Genomic DNA, 24,105 nt, shown 5'->3' with positions numbered 1-24,105 from the left:
ACAGCAGGCCAAAATAAATTAACGCTCCGCCTAATTTTTTGGTTCCAGGGGAAGTTTGGGTTGGACAAAATCTGATCTTTTCTCGACTTGTTTGAACTATTTTGCCAAATCCGACTATGCAAGTTGCGATAATCACCCATACTTCCTAATGCATTCCTAAAGTACTTTTCAAGGCGCATCCAATGATGCTAACTAAAATAGATGTATTGAACAAACTTATTGAGCAATTTTAAAAATTATAAAATGACGTTTTTGGCCAAAATGTCGAGGTTTTGTATATTAGGGTCTTACAAAAGAACTTTCAGGGGTTGCTCTGGATCTAGGGAAACATTTTGAATCTATATATGCCATGGTAAAAGTCTTCTCTTTTAGGGACAAAAACACGATCAACTGATTTATTGATGTTTACCATGAGGGATACCTCATGGTTTTGGGTCGATTTTGGATGATGTCTTTTAGGTCCCAAAAAAGCTGAGCAAAGGTGCCAGCAAGTAAGTGCCATCTGAGAGCAACTGCATGGTGCTATTCTCGAGGCTTAAAGCAGCCTCTGGCACAAAAAATTGCTGCTCAAATGTACACAATTTGGCCCTCATTTAAGGTATACTTGAGGAGTGAGAGGCTTTTTCGCCAAACGGCTATATGTAAAAAAAAGCTGCAACCAATGGCCTAGATGTGCTGCATCGCACGAAGAGTATATAGCAAGTGACATGTACTATTTGCAGGCCTTTTGGAATATAAATCCGCCTTAAAACGTGTTGCAATGAGCTGATGCGAGCTTTTTGGTGAGAAGGTAAATGACCGCAATTCAGATTTGCATAAATCTTCAATAGTAAGTAGTTTTGAACAGCATTAACGCTCTTTACGTGCATTCCCAGTACAATGAGTCTATGGCAGGGGTTTGCAGCAAATTTGAATTGTTACATACATTTAGCAAATCATACCTTGTACCAGCTTTGCTGCAAACAAGCCAATATAGATCGTTGCAAGCATTCAATAGAGCTACATTTACATCTTCAAGGCAATTATTGGTCAAGTACCTAAGCAAGCATTTAGGCAAGAAGACGTTATTCTCAGCAAATTTGGAAGGAAATTTCAGCCATTTGGCTAGCCTTTAATAGCCCAAACACAAGCAGCCCATATAGAGCCTGCTGAATGTCATTATTCATGTCAGGCACTGAACCTTAATTATAGGATTTGTCAGTCGATTGAATAGAAGATTCTTAGCAAAGCTAAGCTGAAGGCTTTTCAAGGAGCAGCAGATTTAAAGCCATGTTCCTCAGGGTGGCAGCTTGAATGAATAACTGCTTGTATGCTGCGAGATGTCTAGTCGTCCATTCGGCAAGCAGATCTTTTGTAAACAACGTAATTATTGCACGATCAACTCCCTGTACTGCCCCAATGATCAAAAGAAGCCCCTTAGCGAGGAATCAGGACATGAATGGCATGTGGATTGGATGCAGAAAGGCATTCCCCAGCGATATACATGCACAATTAGTAATGTGGATACTAACTCTTTCCAGAGGCGAATTCCTAGAGTCTATTGGTCCATAAATAGCACTACAGGATTACACACACAGCTAAACAACAACAACAACTCCTCCTCCCTTCTTTTGCTGCTTGATGTCGAAACTCATTTTAAAACTTTAAGGACTTGTTTTTCCCTTTCCTTTCCTTTCTTTTTTATTCTTTTTTCCTCTTGAAAGAAAACAACACTACCAGCACAATAAATACAAATCAAATATGGGTTCTGAAAGTGATTTCGAAGATGAATGCATGGTAAAGTCATGAAATTTGATCTTGTCACAACTCACTGATTGGAAAAAATTCCCAAAATAAAATAAAAATAGTACGAAGATGACTCTGACTTTGCCAGTTCCATGAGTGGTAAATGTGAAATGGTATGTAAATATTTGCTGCTATGCAAATCGTCTAGAGATATTAACGGAATTTATAGATATTTTTGAAATACGGGGGGGAGGAGGGAGGGAACATACATACTGAACCTTTGTGAATGTTAGAGAGTGAGGGCTACAACAGCAACGACGACGTGAACGACGATGTGTTTGTAGAGAAGCAGCACAAGAAAGCTTATCAAGTGGACTACAATGTCCTGGGCTCACTTCATTTGAAGAGCAAGCAAGATAAAGAAGTATCACAGGTGTCTCTTATTTTAGGTAAATTGATTTTCAATCCGCAGTTTACTTATAATTCCTAAGCTTATATGATTGCCTCTTGAATAGGACTATCAACAGAAGATGCTGCTACTTTACTGCGATACTTTCGTTGGAACAAGGAAAAGCTGTTTGAGCAGTACATGGATTCATCGGAAAAGGTGTTGAGATTAGCGGGCGTATCGTCTGTGTCCGATTTAAAGCATGCTATCGTCTTGGCCAAGGACCTTGGTGTCGATTTCATGTGCGATATCTGCTGCGATGACTCTCCTGACATGGAAACGATCAGTGTCTCATGTGGACATCGATTTTGCAGAACATGTTACACACACTATGTTGTTCAGAAAATCAGAGAAGAAGGCGAAAGTCGAAGAATTCAGTGTCCTCAAAGCGATTGTGCCGTCATAGTGGACGAAAAGACTGTCGAATTGCTGGTTGACCATGACACGAACCTCAAATACCGCGAGCTACTCAACAGAACATTTGTGGATGACAACGACTTTCTAAGATGGTGTCCAGCTCCTGATTGTGAATATGCTGTCGAATGTAGTGTGCCAAGCACTAGTTTAACCTCCATTGTACCAACTGTAGAATGCAAATGTTCATGCCGCTTCTGCTTTGGTTGTGGGTTAGACGATCATCAACCTTGTATCTGTGTATTGGTCAAAAAGTGGTTGCAAAAGTGTGAGGATGACTCAGAGACGGCTAATTGGATATCAGCTCACACAAAAGAATGTCCCAAATGTCATTCTACAATTGAAAAGAATGGTGGTTGTAATCATATGACATGCAGAAAATGTAGATACGAGTTTTGTTGGGTTTGCATGGGTACCGTATACGAGCCTCAAATGATGGTCCAGTGTGTTATTGACAGCATGTTTATAGGTCCTTGGTCAGAGCACGGAACTTCCTGGTATACCTGCAACAGATACGACGAAAAGAGCAGCGAAGAAGCAAGGGACAACCAAACACAATCTAGAGCCAGTTTAGAAAGATACCTCCATGTAAGTTTGCATTCTATTCAGACGTATACTAGGCACAATGGCTAATTGGACGCTGCGCAGTATTATAATCGTTATGCAAACCATGAGCAATCTGCTAAACTGGATCAAGATTTATATCAAAAGACTGAAAAGAAGATGGAAGAGATGCAGCAAACAAGTGATCTTTCATGGATCGAAGTGCAATTCCTCAAAAAAGCAGTAGATGTCACAGTACAGAGCAGAACTACTTTGAAATGGACATACGCATTTGCCTTTTACCTTGACAGAACCAATCAAACAGAGCTATTCGAGGTAAGATGTGTACTGCACGGACTATGCCAACATGAGCTCATTGTGCGTATCTTGTAGGATAATCAACGGGATTTGGAAATGGCGACTGAACAGCTATCAGAATTATTGGAAAAGCCATTGGAGCCAGAGAAGATTTCAGAGTTGAGACAGGCCGTTCTGGACAAAACTGTCTATGTCAAGCAAAGAAGAGAAATCTTACTGGAAGACACTGCCAAGGGCTTACAGGAAGGTAGATGGGCATTTTTTGTTGAGTTAAAGTAATCGTTTCAATAAAAAAAAGAGATTCATAAAGAGCAAATGTACATTGACAAGGCACATGGGTTGTTTAGAAGAATCGATGCATTACAGCCTTCAGCTGCGAAATGGCTTGATGTAAGCTGTCACATTGCTCAGGTCTAAAATTTGAATGCTTGCCTAAATATAAAGCTTGATACCTTCTTTCCTCTCCTTCCCACTTCTATTTCTCTTTTCTTCCAAGATTATGATATCACTGTCTAATAGAATCATCAGTCAGTGTAATAGATATCATTTACCCAAATCTTGTATCCAACTCGTATCCATCACTACGTTGAAAGTTGAAATGTCAACAAGGTAAATCTGCACAAGGTGGATTGCTGACGTTTGCCTGATTGTTAAAGTGAATGAAATAGCACGGTCAGCTCAAGCACAAAGAAAATCATCAACGTATCATCACCCACTACAATACCGTACCCAGGACATGCTACCATCACACAATTAGATCAAAAGGCCATAGAGAAGGAGCGTTTGAAATTGGAGAGACAGAAAGCAGCAGAGGAAAAACGAGCGAGCAATGCCCGTTTCAACACATATCTGGATTCTCTGCCTACTTTGATCTACCCTAACTTTTATCAAGTAGACTGCATTGGTAACATGGATGAAGCAAACAGGCGTCTGCGCCAAATGACAAAGACTGAAAAGATATTTGGAGTCGATTTGGAGTGGCCACCCACTTTTATCAAAGGCCAGTCTGAAAAGAAGACATCTCTAGTTCAGATCTGTTCAGCAAACAACATTTTATTGCTCCAACTTGGCCGAATGCATGGTAAAAACTGTTTGTATGCCACAAAAATTGGAAATCTAACCAGTTTCCTTTGCGAAACGAAGGATTCCCTAGTGAATTGAAACGGTTCTTTGAAGATAAACAAGTGCTGAAGAGTGGCGTTAATATTGGAGCTGATGGACTCAAGCTGTACCGTGATTTTGGCATCAAAACAAATGGCCTTGTGGAGCTTAGAGATGTTGCCGAATCAGTGAAATCACCCAAGCTCAAGATATCTCACCTACGATCATTGCGTGCATTAACTGGCATCTTTGTGAGTTGCAATCATCATAGTCTCCATGGTTAGATAGCTCATCATGTTGCTGATTATAGCTGGATCAAAATATGGCGAAGGGGAAGGTTAGACTCAGTAACTGGAGCAGGCCAGATCTATCAAACACACAGATCAAATATGCTGCCCTCGATGCTTATGTAAGTGATGTTACATTTGCATTTGATGGCCAACGCTGAATATACGATGCTCCTCTAGGCTTCCTACAAATTATACGTGGTTTTGAACGAGCTGCGGGATCAATCAAAACCCATTGCAGTACGACACTTATCACAAGAGGATCTAAAGAAATCCCTCAACACTAAAAAGAAACCTCTTGAGAACCAACCATCAAGCGCAAGCCATGCTGTAAAGTATTACACTGCGAAATATTTGTGCTACTTGAACTAACAATCAATATTCAGGTACACAACAAATCTTTTCCAACGTCAACTACCACAGTGATCCTCAAAAAGAAGTCGTTCGTTCCAGCTGGAAAACCTGTAATGACAAATACAAAGAACGAATCCTGATTTCATCATGTGTGTATATAATAGAAAACTTGAACCAAGTAGGCAAATGCCTCAATTTCTATAGCTATATCAAATGTTCAGTGGCTGTCAGTCATGGCAAGCCATGTGTTGAGAAAGACCTATTATATAAGTACATGTAAAAGAGACAGATTTCCGGGCCAGATGATGGCTTGAGGTCAACCAGTAAATCATATCGGCCATAAAGCACAGCAAACCGCCCTATTTGGAACCAGATAGTTTTGAATTTCAATTTCTCTTTCTTTCAAACTTGCTCTCACCCCTTGTTTAAATTATAAATATGAGTTTTGGCAGACCTCCCAATATCGAATCTTCACCAGGAAAAGCTCCATTAAGAGGCAGTTTCCCTTTAGATCATGATGGTACTGTATCCAATCAAACTAGGGTGGGATTACTTTGCTGATGCATTTTCTTAGGTGAATGCAGAACCTTCATGAAGGATTATGTCAAGTGCTTGAAAGAAAATAAAAACAATAATGGGTTATGCCGTCAATTCTCAGAAGCCTATTTGCAATGTCGCATGGACAAGTAAGGGCTCGCGTGTATTTATAGCATGGATGTTGTTTCTGAATGTGTTTGTGTTAGTGGTTTGATGGATAAAGATGACATGGGAAACCTTGGTTTTGCTGATTTGCGCAAGAACAAGCAAGAGAAACCACCCAATTCAAAGGCAAAAGAAGAAACATAGCCTTTATTTATCATATTTTGCGCTCTTGACAACATAATCTGCATACAATGCAAATGCGGATCCGAAAGGCTGTAGATTGTATCTCATCAGTAAAATAAACAATACCATGTAATCCCTTCTTACCTGTCCAATGGCGGCTAAAATGTAATCGAGAACCAGGTTGTTGGTTGGGCTGACACCTCTGACTACACAACGCAGCACTTCGCTAATAGCATCAGTGACAATCATGTATTGGCCTTGATGCAAACCCTTCATCAAGGATCTGGCACACTCGGCACCCGTTTGTGGTGTATTAGCTCCTTCAATAATCTTGGTTACTTGGGGTTTTGTTAGATTTTCAATCTCGAACCCAGGAGATTCAATACCACCAGGAAAGAAGATGTGGACGCCAATGGCGTATCTCTTGAGCTCGTTGCGCAAAGTATCGGCCAATCCACGAATAGCGTATTTGGTAGGTGAATAGGTAGCCCATCCAGCAAAACTAATCATACCCAGCATGGATGAAATAAAGACAATCTTGCCGTCCTTGATGCTGGAGTCTCTCATGCGTTGTGCAGCTTGCTGTACCGAATTTGCTTAGTGATCACGCTTGGATTGACAACTGTAAACTTACATGTGCAACATAGGCTTGACCGAGGTAATTTAAGGTTGTTAATTTCTCGAAATCCTCCATTGTGTGATCCAGAAAGAATTTGGGATATGAAGCACCAGCACAGGCACAGACGAAATCAGGGTTACGGCCCATCTTGACCTTGGCCTCATCAAAGGCACGCACTACATCCTTTTGGTTTGTCACATCTGCACTAATATAAATGACCTTTTGGCTCTCGCTAAGACAGCTTGCCTATTTTCACAACTATGAGCTTATGGTAATCCTTCTCTGGTATAGTCCATACCTTGATCTCTTCCACAGCAGCCTCTAACTCAGACACTCTTCTTGCGACAATACAAACATCTGCACCTTCTTTGACTAATTGAACAGCCAAAGACTTTCCTAAACCAGTACTTCCACCAGTGATAAAGCAATGCTTCCCGGCTGCTTTGAAAGGAACGCGAGTCAGTTTGCTATAAATGAAATCTCCTACAACAACAAGCACAGTAGCAGCTCCTAGAGCGATAATGACTGATGCCCAGTTCGGAAAACCCATATTGTAATAAAGAAAGGGGTTAATAATTAAGAAAGAGAGGGACACACTGACTTGACTTGTAAATCCAAAATGGACTTTATACACACCACTTTCGAACCACTCTTTTTCGCTCACCTTAATTACAGCATGGTACAGAGTTTAAACTTGTCAGGCATAGCAAATGCGTTTCGAGTGCTACTGAATCCTAGCTTAGCCATGCCACATATCATTGTGGATGACATTCGGCACATCAATTTCAAACACATCAAGCAACATGCCAACATCAAAGCCATTGGGTTCGATAAAGACAACTGTCTAACAGCACCATATGTCTCGACTATATATCCTCCATTCAAAGAAGCATGGAAGGACTGCATAGATACATTTTCTAAAGACAAGGTGTTGATTGTCTCCAACTCTGCTGGCACAAGAGACGATGTAGATTACAAAGAAGCTCAAAAGCTGGAGGAGTCCTTGGGTGTGGCAGTTTTGCGACATGATGAAAAGAAGCCGTCTGGCGGGCAGTTTCTCAAGAAGAGATTGGATCCTATTCCAGCAGATCAAACTGCCTTTGTGGGTGACCGCATACTGACTGATGTCCTGTTTGGCAATCGAAATGGAAATCTGACCATCTGGACGAGAAAAGTAGTTACAGAGCAAGGCGACAATAAAGCAGCAATGATTGTAAGTTTGCCATGTTTACAAGATGATTTTTTTTTTATTTACAATAAGAGGGTAGTTGCGCCGAATGGAATACAGATTGATAAGTTTGTTACAGAGGCTGAATGTCAAGCCACCGCCGCATGCAGGTTTCAACAGCATGATGTCTATCAAGGAGAAGGTGGTGGTGGTGGAGGCGGAGGAAGAATGATGTCTATGGAAATCTTGTCCATCTTCTTTAGCTCTTCGTTCAGTTTTTTTGTCGTAATGATATTAAAAAAGTACTTCAAATGCTCTATCAGTGTTTTAGCTGTCAATTTGGCAAGCAAATTTTTATTTCCTCTGATTGAAAAGAACGATACTGGGTCAACAAAGGGTTGAACGATCCAGCTGCCCCAGAAATACTTTAGGTAGTCCTCGTTCAGCTAAGAGAAAGTAGCGTTAGCTTTGGTTCATCACAAGAGCATGCCATGATTACCTGTTGCTCCAGAACCTCTTGCAGGCCCTTTTCATTACTTAAAAAAGCTTCTTCCGTTATGTTCATTGTGCGTATATGATGGAGATGTCTTTGAGTAAAGTCAATGCGATACATGTACAATTCGTCCTTGATGAGCGTCGCCAGTTCTTGAAGTGATTGCGTGTAGAAGCCGCAGTCGACATATTGAGCCAGATGCATACACTCTTGATCTGACAAGTATCGTTTTTTAATAAAGGCTCGATGTAAACAGACAGAGTAGTCTCTGCTCTTGTTATGATGACTCATATCATCTTTCGTCAAAAAGCGTAAGCCGTCCTCAGAATCATCTACTGGACGAAAGCGAGTTTTATCATAGTATGCATCTTGGTCGTTTCTAAGAATGTCTCGTCTCTTCTCGGATGTGGTGCCTCGTAGGAAAGATGATGGTAATTGTTGTAGTTCTTGCAAATAGATGTCGAGATTAGATTTCGGTAAATAGGGCAGCTCGTATTGCAGCTCTCTGAATTCTGTTGCGAGGAGATGCTTAGCCATCTCTCATGCCATTTGTACAGTGTATGGGCTTACCAGGATCTTTTTTGTAGTTTTTGTCTTTGCTCTTGCCTTTGCCTTTATGCTTTCGACTTTTTTTCTTTTTAGACTTTTTATCGACCTTTTTATGTTTGACATTAGGTGGATTCTCAACATTTGGCGATGATTCTGCTGAAGAAATGGGAGCAGAGCGAAGAGGTGCGCTACTGCTATCGTCTTGAGATTTTGTACGATTTCTCGTGCGAGTAGCAATAGGTTTCCGTTCTTTAGCCATTTGTTGCTTGAATGTGTGTAGTTGTAGAGAAAACCCTCATTGTTCCTTGGATTTGCTATCCTTGGGCACTTTTAAATGCGTTTTTTCTAGTCACAGAAGGTATACCGTTGAGTCATTTAGTCCATGCACCAGCCATGATGATCATGTTTTCAGCCTGTTTATTAATTGAATGTTGCTCAATTCTGATGAAGGAGCCATTTAGTTGTGTTGTCAGTATGATGTCTTGCTTCAATCTATAGAAATCAGCCATAAAAAGTGGACGATCTATTTCCAAGTTTTAAAGCTTAAATCGTTGCCTTAGCTCTTATTTTGCTTTGCATTTCACAATCTGTTTCCATGTGAACGTTGTGATAGCAGTGTTATTGAATTCACCCAAATGGGGCAGACCCGTTCTTCGTTGAAAGCCGCATTGTGTATCTCAGTTACATGTCGCGCCATCAGATTCCATTCTTTGACCGACATCATGAGCTGGTGATAACAACGCTATTTGCAAACAAGTCGCTCGGTACAAGATTGGGTTAAACAAGACCAGGAGCGTATTTATTCCATCAAAAATAGCATTAAAAATTGGTCTTGATTACTACTGAAATAACTGAAAAGATTTAAATTGTACATATAAAGAAATAAGCTCTAACCAATATCTTCAATATTGGTTAGAGCTTACTATGTTGTGAAATGTTAAGGTTCGCCAAAGTTTTAAAGAGAACTTATGTTTGATATTCAATCCTACTCGTTGAACATGTAGAGCGACTGTAAAGCTACTGGATTGTTTTTTTTTTGTTCACATCTGAAAGAGACGATGCTTTCCCTTGCTACATTGTTTGTCAAAAAGTTAAGTGAGGAAAGTGCAACGAAACCAACATAAAAAGAGCCAGTGTGATTTATTAGAAATAAATTATTTAGAAAAAGAGTATGAAATAATCTAGTAGTAAAGAATAATATTTGTTGCAATAATGAAAATCAGTGGGTTTATATAATACTATTCAAATCGAAAGACTTGATGTAAGGGTAAGGCATTAGATGGGTTAATTCGGATGATGATTGTTTAAAATATAGATCATATCTGAGACGCAAATGTATTATACAACGAATAATACATGAGAAGGATCGAACAGAAGCAGAGATGCGCGATATATTCAGATCTCTTTATTCAAGCAGCACAAAGGAACATGAGTAGTGCCATCAAATGGCTAATCTATATCTTGGTTCCTGAAGTACGGTAGTCTATAACTTCTCATCTCTGAAAGCATGTTTAAATTCTGACAAATGTTCTTTCATCAAATCTACTGTAAAGAACATTCTATTCTGGATCTTCAGTGCTGTTCGTTCTTGACTGGTAGTCCATGAGCGTTTACGCAGCATATCTTCAAAGCCTATAATACAATTATCCCGTATTCAAGATCAAGGTCCTACTGTTGGGGCACTATCAAATAATAACTATAAATATCTTCGAAATTTACACTATTCGTTTTAATCCTCAAACAAGCTTAGAGTAAAATAATAAATATGTTCAGTTCTAATTGTTATTCTAAGCAGATAGCACCACTGTGTTGTTGAAGTACCGTAATATCTATATAGCTTTCCTACTACCTAATGATAACTTTAAAAGACGTTCCTCACTTTAAACTATTGTGCAATATGTGGAATACATCCACTATGATCTGCATTCCGACAGTTCATCCAGTTACCAGATTTAGATATAAACTGTATGTACACTGGATTAGATGTACGATATCGATTTATACTATGATCATGAGAAGATATGGACTTCAGATACGCTAGTACTATAAGATTCATACTATATAAGATATAGGCTATAGATGGCACCACGGACATGGATGGCACTATAGACTTATACTTGTATTCCGACATTGACTACGGATGTTTACCATATCTGGATAGGCACCAAGATTAATGCAATATGAGCTTGTTGCTTCAGATGTGCACTTCATGATCCACGCTATAAGACACATGCTTATATCCGTGATACTAGCTACAGATACTTTATGTACTACAGACTTGTACTATATATGAGACATGCTATAGACATGCATACGATATGCTATAGACATGCCATATATCCAGATACATGCTAAAGATGTATGCTTAGCGATATACACTCAGATATGTACTATTAATATAGACTAAGAAGACTGTACCTATCGGATACATGCTACTAGATCGATATTAATTATCCTTATGGAAAGGATAGATCAGGGTACTTCGGATGAGAGTCTAATTATTCATCCAGACAGAGCTAAATCATGATTAGCTTGCTGGAGTTGTCTTTTAGCATGATTAGACATTAGTTGATCTGAGTTGACTTATTTGTTAATCTAATTAATAGAACTTTTATCCATTGTTATAGTATATAAGAAGGATCATCTACCTGGCCAGTAGAGAGACTTCAGTTTACTTTACACCTGTCAGTTTGATAATAAAATATACCTTTATCAAGTTGACATTACTGTTTTTTTTATTCTTTTTTTTCCGTGAATTTTAGTCTATCAAGCCTCAAATTCCACACAATAGATGCTAGATTAAATGCTTGCGCCTTACCATACTTTTATATAAAGAAGACTTTAAATTGTATTCATTTGGCTACCCTTTTATAACAAGCACAAAATCATATTTATTGACGGATCATTAATAGGAACTCAACTACCGTAGGGGGAAAAACTGTCCCGTTCGTTCAAATAATCTTGACTTTTACCCAGTATATTGCCAAAACTCAAAAAGAAAATCCCTCCCATACTGCGTTCGACAGAACAGCTAACAGGAATTACAGCAACATAAAAAACTTATGGTTGGGCTATATTTTAATCCCAGTATAACCAGCCAAAGTGGGAAGTGTCAAAAATGTTAGGTGGGTAATTCTAGATGATATGAAATAGTTGATATCTTTACTTCCAATAAACGTATCGAAGAGATCTAAAAAACTACCCGCGGTATGCCCAGATTATTTAATACTCGAGGAGCATTTTAAAAGTATAAAAGAAGCTAGTTTTTTCATATTTTTTTCTTTATTTCTTTGCTTTCTTATTTTTTTTCAAAACTTTCGTTATGTCTGCTCATTTAACACAAGATTTGCGCAACACTCTCCAATCTTTGCTCCAACGTGGTCTTTCGTTCTCAAAGACAAAAAAATATGTATCCAGGAGTCGGTAACTGTACTCTTACAAGGCTCAGAAAACTCTATTGCCCTGACCTAGCTATACCTGTTGGCGGAAGACCGAAAAAACTTGGTACTAAAACTGTCCCTAGTGTCAAGAGGACTTCGATCAGGTACAGTCTCCTTAGTCTATATCAATAGTACATATTTGAGTGTATATCGCTGAGCATACATCTTTAGCATGTATCTGGATATATGACATGTCTATAGCATATCGTATGCATGTCTATAGCATGTCTCATATATAGTACAAGTCTGTAGTACATAAAGTATCTGTAGCTAGTATCACGGATATAAGCATGTGTCTTATAGCGTGGATCATGAAGTGCACATCTGAAGCAACAAGCTCATATTGCATTAATCTTGGTGCCTATCCAGATATGGTAAACATCCGTAGTCAATGTCGGAATACAAGTATAAGTCTATAGTGCCATCCATGTCCGTGGTGCCATCTATAGCCTATATCTTATATAGTATGAATCTTATAGTACTAGCGTATCTGAAGTCCATATCTTTTTATAGTATAAATCGATATTGTACATCTAATCCAGTGTACATACAGTTTATATCTAAATCTGGTAACTGGATGAACTGTCGGAATGCAGATCATAGTGGATGTATTACACATACCCATCAAGAATAACGTAAACCTTATAGACACTTGTAACCTTTCCAGCGCAACAGCAGCTCATGAAATTGAATGTTGGGAGTCAATCTTAAACGATGTAAGTTTGGCAAGGCATACGGCATTGGGATTATACTTGGTACCTAGTAGTATACTGCAGCAGCTATATAACTTTCCTCACATACTGCAGTGAACTTATTTAAAGAATATCCCTCGCACAAAACCGTGTGATAGATGCCAGATCCAGTAATTGCACCTTATCTTACTTTTGAATAAAGAAGGATTTAAATTTTATCAATATTTGAATATATTTTTATTACAAACACAAAATTATAATACATGACATCAAGCGGAAATCAACTAGTTGTAGACCTTCGTTGCTTCAACCTCTCAGCCAATCAAATTGCTTGAAAACTCCGCTGACCTAAAAAAAATTTTGCGAGGGTTTCCCCCTGTTTTGATGTGAGGCAAAATTTTAAGCTCCGATATACAGCAGTATAGCAGATGCTATCATCAAATTTCCCCCAGGTGCTAGAGCATGCCTTACTTACACCACCTAGCTTTTAAATTCTGGCATTGAGACCCTCAATCATCACTAAAGTAAGTAGCGATAACCAAGTGGAGGCGGCCTATCTACCTCCTAGCCTCGGATAAAGTCTTGTTGAGCTTCAGGGATAGGCACATCCACACAACGTAAAAAAAGATATGCTTCAAAGAAACATAATAATAATAAAAGAAAAAAGAATATAATGCTATACGAGTATAGTAGTATGTAGGCAAAAAGAGACACTCACAATACGAAGCGAGTCAAAGAAAAGCATAACAAACACAACATCAAAGATGTTCAAAAAAGCTGGTTGCTGTTGCAAGAAAAATACATACATGAGCAACGCACATGGTAGTACTAGTCGGATGTAAAGCAACATGACACAAATACGCACAACTGCAAAAGCAACAGTGGTATTATAAGTTTGCGATACAACATAATGACTAATGTTGTTTCATGTAAAGCTACAGAGGAAACACTACCAACAAAAGAAAAAGAAGAAAAAGCGCAACAAGGCAAACATCATGAATGCATTATCACGAGAAAGGAAGCAATGATATAAGCGTTCAAAAAAGTTTGATATCATTGCGACCAGAAGAAAGAAGATACTTACCGCTTACCATAGCCATAGATAGACCAGAAGAGTATAGGCAATTACCGGAGACAGACCAGAGAACGAGCATGCACCAAGTATAGTAGACCGGGAAAGACCAAATGGGTAGCAGCAACACCAGTACCACAGACAAACTAAAGAACGAACGCCATCAGCAGAGAGCAGACAAAGACCAAAGAAGTTACTTACCACTTATCACCGCCACAGCAGATAGACCAGAGAACGAGCATGCACCAAGTATAGTAGACCGGGAAAGACCAAATGGGTAGCAGCAACACCAGCACCATAGAAAAACTAAAGAACGAATACTATCAGAAGAGAGCACACAAACACCAAAGAAGTTACCACTTATCACCACCACAGATAGAGATATTACGCAATTACCGGGTATGGACCAGAGAACGAGCATGTGCCAAATACAGTAGACCAGGAAAGACCGGATTAGCAGCAGCAGCAATACCAGCGCCATAGAAACACCGAAGAATGAACGACATCAGAGACCAGACGAAGACCAAAGAAGCAACCACCAGATATGATAAGCCAAAGAAGCAAACAGTAGAGATAGCAGAGACGTAATGGCAGCACCACCCACGTCAACCAGGCAAAAAGAATCATCAAAGCCTAATAAATAAATTCAATTAGTGTTAATTCTACGTCTTCCAGTGCTCGTTATCAAATGGTACTTAATATATTCCACTTCAAAGAAGCAATATTAAGTTCTTCCAACGGTACATAACAGTGTTATCAGAAGCTAGAGTGTTATTATCAATCAAACGGTTTTCAAAACCACCATGGTTTGATACTAAACGCGTTTTGCAAAAAAGGAAAAAAAAAAACGGGGGTATGGGAGTATGAGAGGGCGCCCTACCCGACGTCACGACCAGTAAATCTGATCTCAGTCTTCTGCAGCGGCAGCCATAGTTGCGGTAATTTAATATGAATTTGTGCAGTGGATATTTTCGTGTTCAAACTTGTCTTGATCTGACATCTTTTAAACGTTTTTACTAAATTTGACTGTGAAAACTGTCGTTATCATACCCAGCTTTCTAATATAAGCTTACAAAGCTAAAGAAGCTGCACCGAATGGTTCTCATTGTATTTAGCTTTCAGACCGAAAATAATGAGCAATTTGCAAAAGTATGAAAACATGTTTTTTGCCAAAATGTCGAAGTCTTATATAGGAAAATCTCACAGAAAGTGTTTCCAGTGTTGCATCTCATTTGTACAATCAATTTGATTTCATATGTATCTTAGGAAAAGTCTTCATTTTTGGGATGAAAAACGCGATCGTTTGATTTTCAAGAATTTTCCCTTGCTAATACTCATGAAAAAACAATGATTTTTATGAATTTGCAATGACCCAAAAAAATTGAGATAAAGCATCAGTAAGTAAAGCGCAACCAAGGGGAGTCGTTTAGCCCTATTCCAAGCGTCTAAAATGCTTTTTGGCATAACTTATTCGAGTTAAAAAATGACTACATTTGGACAGAATTCGACCTAAAAATGTGGTATAGCGGGCTGTGTTGCTGAACAAGTAGATAAACCACAGTGCTTTATAGTGACTAGAGTTTTCTGCGTAGATTTGTATCTTGAAATGTGAGATTACAGTGATTTAAAAGCTCGAGCATCAATGACATTATACAGATTTGAATCTAGTACTACACAACAGTATACTAGGCACAGGATTCTCCCAGTATCAAATGTCCCGCCAAGCAAGCATTGTGAATCATTGATTTCCAACATATATGTTTCAATTTTTTCATCATGGTTTGATATCTTCTACCTAACATCCAAGACTCTGGAGATGCAAAGGTACTTTCGGTTTTGAGGTTTGGGCCATCCGAGATTTGGTTTTGCAATTCCGTTAATGCTAGAGCTCTGACAACAGCATGTTCCTATAGCAAAATCTTGCAAGGAAAACAATAGTATAGTTGGATCTTAGATCGGATGGTGCGTTGCTGATCAAATACAAATGATTCCAAACGTAAACGGTTATGAACAAAGATATACGTATAAAAGCTACTGTTGAAAGCTGTTGTAATTGCAAACGATTAAAAGTATAAGATCGATGAATTAGGTGTTGCGTTGTAGTAAAAAATTGGTTATATCTTGGTGAAGATTTCCTAAAAAGTCAAAAGTGTGTTACGTATCTTAACAGCTTTTGAGTAATGAACTTCTTATAAATACTTCTTGATTACGAGCGACTAGAAGTAAGAGATCAATGGAATTGATACTGGAGAATGCTGTGCAAAACTACCTGTTGAAAGCTTGCTTTGTTGTGTTGTCGTGGCAGAGATTCGAATCTAAACTGCTCATTTTACGAAAAAGGAGAAAGAGCTATTCCAATCTCTATACTGACACCAAAGCTTTTATATCAGGGTCATTTTGTGTTTACGTTGAAGGGTTGCTACACATCTAGAGTGAATTCCAGTTACTACGTCTGTTGTCGAACAATTAAGCGAGGAAAATGTAGTAAAGGAACCATTATTGTGGAATTTGAGGCTTTATAGACTAAAATTCACGGAAAAAAAGAATAAAAAAAAAACAGTAAAGTCAACTTGATAAAGGTATGTTTTATTATCAAACTGACAGGTGTCAAGTAAACTGAAGTATCTCTACTGGCCAGGTAGATGATCCTTCTTATATACTATAACAATGGATAAAAGTTCTATTAATTAGATTGACAAATAAGTCAACTCAGATCAACTAATGTCTAATTGTGCTAAAAGACAACTCCAGCAAGCTAATCATGATTTAGCTTTTGCCTGGATGAATAATTAGACTCTCATCCGAAGTACCCTGATCTATCCTTTCTATAAGGATAATTAATATCGATCTAGTAGCATGTATCCGATAGGTACAGTCTTCTTAGTCTATATCAATAGTACATATTTGAGTGTATATCGCTGAGCATACATCTTTAGCATGTATCTGGATATATGACATGTCTATAGCATATCGTATGCATGTCTATAGCATGTCTCATATATATGGTACAAGTCTGTAGTACATAAAGTATCTGTAGCTAGTATCACGGATATAAGCATGTGTCTTGTAGCGTGGATCATAAAGTGCACATCTGAAGCAACAAGCTCATATTGCATTAATCTTGATGTCTATCCAGATATGGTAAACATCCGTAGTCAATGTCGGAATACAAGTATAAGTCTATAGCGCCATCCATGTCCGTGGTGCCATCTATAGCCTATATCTTATATAGTATGAATCTTATAGTACTAGCGTATCTGAAGTCCATATCTTTTTATAGTATAAATCGATATTGTACATCTAATCCAGTGTACATACAGTTTATATCTAAATCTGGTAACTGGATGAACTGTCGGAATGCAGATCATAGTGGATGTATTCCACATCAATATTTAGAAAATCGATTTTCGATCGTCCAAAAGTTGAAAACTTCAAAATCAAAAAACATTTTGTACATCCAGGTCCCCATAGGTAAAAAAATTAGAATCTCGTCAAACTTAAATATGTTGTAGAATAACGATATTGGAGCAACTTCTTAGTGGAAACGTTATATTGGAAATGTCTGCTTCATGAGATAATCGACATTGAAGTTGCTATTTTTAAGCGGGTGAATAATCATACACTAAGGCTTATTATAATTGAACAAAGCAAATCTTTGCTACAGTAAAGACCCATATAAATCTTCATTTGTGTGTCAGCTTTATTAGTCAATTCGAGTCCTAGTTTTTTTTATAGACTGAAGTACTATATGGACGTTTCTTTGTTGTTATCAAAGAAAAACGTGTTTTCACCACTGTAAATATAAACTCCAATTTGAGAATATTTTTGTAAAGCAAATACAGGAGAGCAGAGTTTATTTAATAGATGAGAAGCTTAGTCGAGCTAGCATTTGCACAGATAATAGAGTAGTTAAAACCCTGTTCTTTTCATATTATTTATTTCTTTTTGTTGTGCCAGAAGGGCTACAACTGTCTATAAAGATTAAGGTATTCTTGATGGGTAGATATGTCTGTGTTGTGCAACAACATGGACAAGCTATGATAAGTGAAGTGCATCTCAGCTATCTAAATACTGAGGTTCACCAGATGTGATAAGCGTTGTACAAGATAAATTGCTACTTTGGCATTCAGAACTTAGTATAAATAGAATAACTCTTGTCTTCATCAATAAATCATTAGTTTTTGTGTCTGATCTTATTCAAATAAGTCTTTTCTTGTTTTTATAATATCGAACATTTTTTATAAGCTACAAATAATAATCCTTTTATTCTTTGTGCTTAACATTTTTTAAGATCGTGTAAATCAGAATCTTCCAGATTTTAACCTACCTATCTAATTTAAACCGAAAATATGACTATGAATGATTTTACTGTGTCTTCTGCAGAACAGAACAAGAGTTCAGATGTTCAAGCTGTTGGAAGCGAGCTTTCGTACGGAGGAGCTGTAGAGCGACTTCGTCAGGAGGTTCATGGGTTGATCGCTGAAGTTGCGAACAGTGGGGACAAGTCGGACGAAGAGGTCGACGCTTTGAAGGCTGCCCTGTCAAAGAAGTGCTCTAACTTGGAGGCTATAGAGAAAGCTCTCTCTATGGTCACACCTAACCAGAGTCCTTCCCAAGCAACAGTGGTTAGTCAAGGTGCGGCTAATAGTTCAACTGTACCTGATGATCTTCCTTTGTTCCAATGGTTTGGACGTGTCAAAGATGAAAAAAAGGAAGTTTTTGCCAACATTGAGGAGTGTTGTCGCCGGTTTTCCGATAAGTTGAGCAGTTGCACGCTTGATCTTGACGAACACTGGTATCGTTTGCTTCCTCCTTGTCTTCCCGGCGATCTTCGCAATTGGCTTGATGAGTTTGTGAAAGCATCTGGCTCCACTGTGTCTTGGGCTACCTTTAAGGGAGCTATCATCGGTCGTTTTGGTACACCAAAAGAACAGCTCAGATTCGAAAGAATTAGGGAGTTTCTTCGTTGTACTAAAGGAAACGAAGAATCCGTTGATGGTTTCGTAGAGCGGTTTAAGACGTTGAGAAATAGAGCTGACATCAGTGATAAGGGTGTCGTTGCGATGGTGTTTTTTGACGCTTTCCCCAAGGTTACCGCTAGGTTGCTAATGGTTGCTATGAGTCAGGCACCAGAATCGTCATTTTATGACATTGATTATGTGTCCTCTCTCGTGCGCAAGATGGATATGATGGCTATTGAGACGGGTCAAGAATCTTTGGGCTCTGTTTTTGATGGAAGAAAACGCGCTGCTGACATACCTGTTTCGAACGAAGCAAAGAAGTCTCGGTACGCACCTTCTTCTAGTGGAAACGCTCTGCAAAGTAGCTCTTCGTCGAGATCCAATGGTCCCTCGTCCAACCCTCCACGTTCTGGTGCTAATCGTTTTGGCAAAACATTTGCTGAACATGTTGCTGAAGGGACTTGCTCCAAATGTAACGGTCCTCGACCAAAGGGGCAGATGCATCACTGCAACACTGCTATTCGTACTGGTGGTGGTAACACTCATCAGGGTAATGGTGGTAAAAAAGTTTTGCGTGCCATGACTAAGAAACGTGGTGGCAAACATTCGATGGATGCTGCAATCCAAGCTGCTTTTCTCTCTGCTCGTGTTGATCGTGCGTTAGCTGAGAAAGGTGCTTCTTCCCCTGCTGTCTCCTCTGCTGAACAATCGGTGGATGATGTTGTCCTTGCTCCTTCTTCTGGTGACAGTGACAATGTTGATGTTGACCAAGATGCTGTGATGAGTGAAGCTCATGGTATCTTTGAGGATACTGACCTGGTGAATCGTGCCCAGTCTATTCTTCTTGAAAAAGAGATGAGTAGCATGTCTGTGGACGACGATACGCTACAAAATATATTTGCTCAGCAATGCAAGTTCGATGCTAGATTTAGTGCTCCACCTACTATGACCACCAATGCTATTTGTGTTCCTATTGTGGTTCAAAATGTCATTTGCTTTGGCTTAGTGGATACGGGTGCTACGTTTTCGTGCGTCACTGACAAGTTCTTTCAATTCTTAGGAGGAACCTCTCTTGCTGGATTTGAGGCTAATGATGATGATGAGAGCTTTGTTCAAATGGCTCATGAAGTAACGACTGTGCCTAGAATAGGTGCGGTACGTTTGCACATTAGCTACAATAAATCAAATAAAAACCATTTGTTTGAAGTATTTCCATTCTATTCTGAGGAAAACGTACCTGTATTGCTTGGTATGGATATTTTGTCCAAGCTTGGTATTGGTCTTACGGGCTTGGTGAGTCAACATGGCTTTCAATCAGGTCCTCGTGTACCAGATCCTATTGATGATGGTATTACTCCAAACGCACATCCTTTTGGTAGTGAGGAAGAGAGACAACCGTTTCTACTTGCACTAAAGGGGTTATTAGAAGAGAATTCGCGCATTGATATGAAGAATACTCAGTGTAATCTGCCGGATTCGATTATTAAGCTTGATACTAAACCAGGTGCTGTCGCTTGGCGAGCTCAATATCCTTTGCCTGAAGCTTATCGTGATGCTGTTGCCAAACAAATTCAGATATGGCTTGATGAGGGTGTTGTTGAAAGATCTGCTAGTCATACACGTTTCAATCATCCATTGTTGGTTGTAAAGAAAAAGGACGCTGATGGTAATTACACAATGTCTAAGCCTAGAGTGGTGTGTGACGTTCGTAAGTTGAATGCTATCTTGGAAGTGGATGACAAACAGCAGTTACCTTTGATCTCTCATATCCATCAGAGCATTGGTACGAAAATGATTCATACTTGTCTCGATATCCATGCTTGCTTTACTAGCTTTGGTTTGGATCCAGAGCAAGCTCATAAAGTTTCATTTACTTGTCCCTTCACGAATATCCAATACACCCATAAAAAGGCTGCTTATGGAATTCGCCATGTCGGATCGGTGGTTGTACGCACATTGCAAACACTGCTCTCTGATTTGAATACAAGCTCTGGTTCTACTTCGTTTCCTACTGATGGTGATCACTCGGTTTCCTGCTATGTAGATGACATCTTATGCAGTAGTAATGGGAGCCTACAAGATCACTATGCGTTGGTTGCTGAGGTAATTCGTCGTTTAACCGATGCTAATTTGGTGCTCAATCCTGAGAAAGTCGTCTTCGCTCAGCGTAGTATTTATCTCTTGGGATGGAGTGTTATTAATGGTAAATTACTGCCTGACGGTAGAAAACTTACCAACATTGCAGATTGGCCGGCTATTACCACTGGTCGTCAATTGGCATCTTTCTTGGGTTTAATGTCGTACTTTCGTGCTGCCATTCCATGTTATTCTCGTCTGACTCGAGATCTTGATAGCTTGAAACAGTACAAGGATCTAACAGATGTTTGGAATGAGTCTCATACAAAAGCGATTGCCGACTTGAAGGATGCACTTACGATGGCACTTGTGCTGTCACCTCCTGATTTTTCGATTCGATTTCACTTGGCTACTGATGCTAGTTTAACTGCTCTTGGCGCGGTTTTATATCAAGTGGTCAACGATGAAATTCGATATGTAGGTCTCGTATCTCGTAAATTGTCTGTTTCTGAGCGTAACTACAGTACTACGAAAAGGGAATTGCTAGGGATTTGCTATGCCTTGGTTAAGTTTCATCGTTTTCTGTATATGCGAGAGTTTACCTTACATACGGACCATAAGAGTCTGATCTACTTGAATACACAGGAAGTCCCCAATGCACTCATGCTTGGATGGTGGGAGACCATTTTTTCTTATACTTTCGATATTGTGCATTTGCCCGGTGTCCTTAACGTAATTCCTGATGCTTTATCTCGACTTTACGAAGATTCGGATGCTGATGCTTCAGCACGACATCTTCTGGGGGGGCAGGTACTATGCTGATGGTGGTGAAAGTGTAAAGAGAAAGAAAAAGGGTTCCAAAAACAAAGTCAAGGTTGTCACACCTTCGCCTCCAATGAAACGTACTTTGGTCAAGACAACTAAGGCGTTACGATCTAATTCTTTTAGCAACCATGCACGCACTGCGGTAAACGCTACTCTTATCAAAGATGGCACCACCACAGCTGTCTCGCAAAAGCAAAAGGAATTCATATTGCGTACGCTTAGGTTTGCTGACTATATCACTCCTCTTGCTAATGAAAGAGACAATATGATCATTGCTCAGCATCTGGTTGGACATTTTGGGATCAAACATGTTGAAACTGCAATTCATCATGAAGGGTTTCACTGGGTGAACATTCGGAAAGACATAGAAAGAATATTAGCTGATTGTGACGAGTGTAACAGGTACAATATCGCTAGAGAGGGATATCATCCTTTCCGTAGTGTCAATGCAGCCCAACCTTTGGATCATTGGTGCATGGATCTCGGTGATATGGGTGTTACTAGCTCTTTCGGCAGCAACTTTCTATTTGTCCTTACTGATTACTTTACGAGATTTACTGTGATAAGATGCATTCCAGACAAGAAGGCTACGACAATTGCCAGGGAAATGCTTCAAGTTTTCTCACTTTTTGGATGGCCAATCAAGTTGACTTCAGACAGAGGCCTGGAATGGATAAATGAGGTGGTCCGTGCTATGATGGACATCAGTGGGATAGACCATCGCCTGTCATTAGGGTACAATCCATTGGGTAACTCGGTTTCTGAGTCATTTATCAAAATATGTAAGTTAACGACTATCAAGTTGTTAAAAGGTAAGAGGGATCAATGGGAGCACTTCATTCCGTGGGTGAATTACTGCATCAATGTCAAGTATGCTCGGTTACATAAATCTCGTCCGTATACACTTTTGTTTAATCGTCAACCAAATGGTCTGGCTGATTACTCAAAGGTGGACTATTCCAAACGTTTGGAGAAAGCTGATAACAGACTCATTGACAAACGATACCGTTTTGTACAAGATGTTCTTATCCCGGCTATTTCTAAGCGTATTGTGGATACACAAAATGCTGATCATGCTAACTTTGCGAAGAAACATAAGGTCATTGCCGAACCCTATCCTATTGGTAGTAAAGTTATGATTAAAAATGTTCATCGTCAAAATAAGTTAGATGAACGGTATGAAGGACCTTATTTGATTCATAGTATAACCGATAAAGGTTCCTATGTGCTGGCTGACAAGACGGGTGCACTCCTTAGTCGAGATGTGCCTACCCATCATATCAAGTACCAAGTCGCTGCGAATCCTCAGCCAATCACAACTGATGAATTCTCTGCAGAGCATTACGAAATTGAAGCTGTGATTGATCATAGAGGATCTCCTGGTAACTATGAGTATAAGGTAAAATGGAAAGGGTTCGATGATCCTAGTGAAGATACTTGGGAGCCTGTGAAAAACTTTGATTCGGCCAAACACATTGAGTTGTATTGGGCTCGAAGAGAAGGTGCAAAGGCTGCTGGTAAACGTAGGTTAGCTCCTCAAACAGTTAACTGGCGAACTACTACTACTCGCGAAATTGGTCAGAGTGGTAAATCAAACAGGTCTTAAATGGCTACTAGCATGATGGGATCAAGTCTTTTCCTTACATTTTTGTCCTATGAAAGGTTTTTACACAAGGTTTTTACTGACTGATCTCGGATGCAGTGTCATTTGGTAATTATTTGTTGGAAAGTGCTTTATGTGCTATATTGTCATGATGTTTTGTAATCTGGGATTACGAAATGTCCACAAGAAGTACCTGAATCTGGGGGGGGCAATGTTGTGCCAGAAGGGCTACAACTGTCTATAAAGATTAAGGTATTCTTGATGGGTAGATATGTCTGTGTTGTGCAACAACATGGACAAGCTATGATAAGTGAAGTGCATCTCAGCTATCTAAATACTGAGGTTCACCAGATGTGATAAGCGTTGTACAAGATAAATTGCTACTTTGGCATTCAGAACTTAGTATAAATAGAATAACTCTTGTCTTCATCAATAAATCATTAGTTTTTGTGTCTGATCTTATTCAAATAAGTCTTTTCTTGTTTTTATAATATTGAACATTTTTTATAAGCTACAAATAATAATCCTTTTATTCTTTGTGCTTAACAATTTGACAGCAACAGCGAATGCCATGAATGATAATCCGCTCATA

At 39.1% G+C, this 24,105-nt stretch overlaps 7 protein-coding genes across 7 annotated transcripts; 5 read left to right on the top strand and 2 right to left on the bottom strand.

Moving 5' to 3' along the window:
• Positions 1-1,740: 1,740 nt before the first annotated feature.
• Positions 1,741-3,727, top strand: SRR1 (sensitivity to red-light reduced protein; the record flags this gene model as incomplete). The annotated part of the gene is made up of 7 exons (XM_064824155.1): positions 1,741-1,776; positions 1,848-1,884; positions 2,019-2,174; positions 2,241-2,999; positions 3,057-3,175; positions 3,236-3,466; positions 3,524-3,727. 7 exons carry the CDS (start codon positions 1,741-1,743, stop codon positions 3,725-3,727), a joined length of 1,542 nt encoding a protein of 513 aa, XP_064677091.1.
• A 220-nt stretch (positions 3,728-3,947) lies between these two features.
• On the top strand, positions 3,948-5,330 carry ATC70_004854 (uncharacterized protein; the record flags this gene model as incomplete). The annotated part of the gene is made up of 6 exons (XM_064824154.1): positions 3,948-4,057; positions 4,117-4,529; positions 4,592-4,800; positions 4,860-4,958; positions 5,017-5,166; positions 5,223-5,330. The coding sequence occupies 6 exons, from the start codon at positions 3,948-3,950 to the stop codon at positions 5,328-5,330; spliced, it is 1,089 nt and encodes a 362-aa protein (XP_064677090.1).
• Positions 5,331-5,628: 298 nt separating this feature from the next.
• ATC70_004853 (uncharacterized protein) lies at positions 5,629-6,036 on the top strand (the record flags this gene model as incomplete). Its single annotated transcript, XM_064824153.1, has 3 exons — positions 5,629-5,710; positions 5,765-5,876; positions 5,934-6,036. The coding sequence occupies 3 exons, from the start codon at positions 5,629-5,631 to the stop codon at positions 6,034-6,036; spliced, it is 297 nt and encodes a 98-aa protein (XP_064677089.1).
• A 3-nt stretch (positions 6,037-6,039) lies between these two features.
• set9_2 (histone lysine methyltransferase Set9) lies at positions 6,040-7,184 on the bottom strand (the record flags this gene model as incomplete). Its single annotated transcript, XM_064824152.1, has 4 exons — positions 6,040-6,105; positions 6,160-6,597; positions 6,650-6,880; positions 6,933-7,184. The coding sequence occupies 4 exons, from the start codon at positions 7,182-7,184 to the stop codon at positions 6,040-6,042; spliced, it is 987 nt and encodes a 328-aa protein (XP_064677088.1).
• Positions 7,185-7,310: 126 nt separating this feature from the next.
• On the top strand, positions 7,311-7,987 carry ATC70_004851 (uncharacterized protein; the record flags this gene model as incomplete). Its single annotated transcript, XM_064824151.1, has 2 exons — positions 7,311-7,847; positions 7,973-7,987. The coding sequence occupies 2 exons, from the start codon at positions 7,311-7,313 to the stop codon at positions 7,985-7,987; spliced, it is 552 nt and encodes a 183-aa protein (XP_064677087.1).
• A 6-nt stretch (positions 7,988-7,993) lies between these two features.
• Positions 7,994-9,103, bottom strand: ATC70_004850 (uncharacterized protein; the record flags this gene model as incomplete). The annotated part of the gene is made up of 3 exons (XM_064824150.1): positions 7,994-8,248; positions 8,302-8,807; positions 8,866-9,103. The coding sequence occupies 3 exons, from the start codon at positions 9,101-9,103 to the stop codon at positions 7,994-7,996; spliced, it is 999 nt and encodes a 332-aa protein (XP_064677086.1).
• A 9,294-nt stretch (positions 9,104-18,397) lies between these two features.
• Positions 18,398-23,516, top strand: ATC70_004849 (uncharacterized protein; the record flags this gene model as incomplete). Its single annotated transcript, XM_064824149.1, has 2 exons — positions 18,398-21,817; positions 21,873-23,516. 2 exons carry the CDS (start codon positions 18,398-18,400, stop codon positions 23,514-23,516), a joined length of 5,064 nt encoding a protein of 1,687 aa, XP_064677085.1.
• Between the last annotated feature and the right edge of the window lie 589 nt (positions 23,517-24,105).

This window comes from Mucor velutinosus (genome assembly GCF_035048745.1).
Source record: "Mucor velutinosus strain NIH1002 chromosome Unknown tig00001542, whole genome shotgun sequence".
NCBI classification, from domain to species: Eukaryota; Fungi; Mucoromycota; class Mucoromycetes; order Mucorales; family Mucoraceae; genus Mucor; species Mucor velutinosus.
Note: the sequence above shows the minus strand (reverse complement) of the source record. Positions and strands in the feature narration are given on the sequence as shown.